This window comes from Drosophila novamexicana, unplaced genomic scaffold (assembly GCF_003285875.2).
Source record: "Drosophila novamexicana strain 15010-1031.04,08,12 unplaced genomic scaffold, DnovRS2.1 tig00000193-arrow-pilon, whole genome shotgun sequence".
Taxonomy (NCBI): domain Eukaryota; kingdom Metazoa; phylum Arthropoda; class Insecta; order Diptera; family Drosophilidae; genus Drosophila; species Drosophila novamexicana.
Genome location: NW_020824787.1, coordinates 9,640,891 through 9,642,230, shown reverse-complemented (window position 1 = coordinate 9,642,230; position 1,340 = coordinate 9,640,891). Strand labels below are relative to the sequence as shown.

At 39.6% G+C, this 1,340-nt stretch overlaps 1 protein-coding gene across 2 annotated transcripts; it reads left to right on the top strand.

Annotated features, from left to right (window-relative positions):
* Window positions 1-356: 356 nt before the first annotated feature.
* On the top strand, window positions 357-1,118 carry LOC115758621 (PE-PGRS family protein PE_PGRS26). Of its 2 annotated transcripts, none has more exons than XM_030699353.1 (3): window positions 357-553; window positions 627-888; window positions 950-1,118. In XM_030699353.1, the coding sequence occupies exons 1-3, from the start codon at window positions 449-451 to the stop codon at window positions 1,009-1,011; spliced, it is 429 nt and encodes a 142-aa protein (XP_030555213.1). In that variant the 5' UTR covers window positions 357-448; the 3' UTR covers window positions 1,012-1,118. The 2 variants fall into 2 exon arrangements, with proteins under 2 accessions (XP_030555213.1, XP_030555214.1); XM_030699354.1 differs by having other exon boundaries at window positions 359-550.
* The last annotated feature ends 222 nt before the right edge of the window (window positions 1,119-1,340 follow it).

The following is a 1,340-nucleotide window of genomic DNA, read 5'->3' as shown; positions in this document are numbered from 1 at the left end:
GCCATTGCCAAAAACCTGTTTTATCAGCAACAGGAACGAAAACAAATGTAAGACAGCTGTGTGCCACACGGAACCCACAGGTGGAAAATATGGAAAATTTCTTTAAGATTATAATGTTAGAACTTCGAATTTAATAGAAAACAGCATATGATTTAAGCTGAATAATTAATTACGTTGCTCGGCTGATTAATTGTTTTATATCAGATTGGAATACATCTCAAGAATATTTTATAAATATTTATAAAATTAAACATACAAAAAAATCAAGCAGCCAGTGCATACGATGTCAATTTGTCACAATTTTGTGAGTTGTTTTTTTGGCAAAATTAATAATCTCATTCGACTTCAAACTTTCTAGTAGGAAACATCTGGTTTAAGAAAATTACAAAATCATTTTTAAAAAATAAAAATTTTGTAAAATTTTTCTTTTGGGTTTGTAAAAATTGTGATGGATTACGGCAACAGTGGTGCAGAATTCAATTGGAACTACGTAGGAGGCGTTGGCCAAAGCGGCCAAGGCGGCCAAGGCATGTCTGGCTATAATCCACAGGTAGTTGTGTAGGGTTGTGGCTATTGCGAAATATATATAGTATGTTGTTGTTATTGATGTGTAATTGGATCAATAGGTGAGTCAGATGAGTCAGGGCGGCTATAGTAGCGGACTTGGTGGCGGACAGTGGCTACACTCAAATCAAGCCAATCCGCACTCAAACTACCAACAGGGTATGGCCTCTAATTCGACTCCACCGGCTGCCTATGAGGCATACAATCAGTCAATGATGCGTTATGCAAATCTGCCCAAATCTGAAGGTGGCGGCATGGGTCAAATGGGTATGAGTGCCATGGGCGGCAATTACGGCGCCTATGCCGCCGGAATGAACCGCAATGGTAAGCCAAAGCATATTCAAAAATATACATGTATTTAAATCATTTGCTGTCCTTTTTGCAGGACTCGGTCATGCTGGCGCTGGTATGGGTCAAGGCGCTAATAGCGGGTACACTAGCTGGTAACAGATTGCCCAAAGCCGCATTCACGTATTTTTCTTATCCTTATTCCGAAGCCGAAATTTCTCTGACCACTTATGTTAAATTTATATAAAAAAATTAACGAAAGCATGCTTTTACAGTTGTCTATTTCGCACAAGGCAGCCGATCGTAATCGATATTTAAATGCTGATCTGCATATGCTTGGGTCAGGCGGCTATTAACCTACGATTTGACGGGTGTTGTGACCTCATGTCAGCGCGGATTGCATGTTTCAAGGGTGGGCAGGGTTTGCAGGGGCATAAATTACGCAAGCAATGTATTTGTATACGCATGTATAAATTATGAAGCTACTA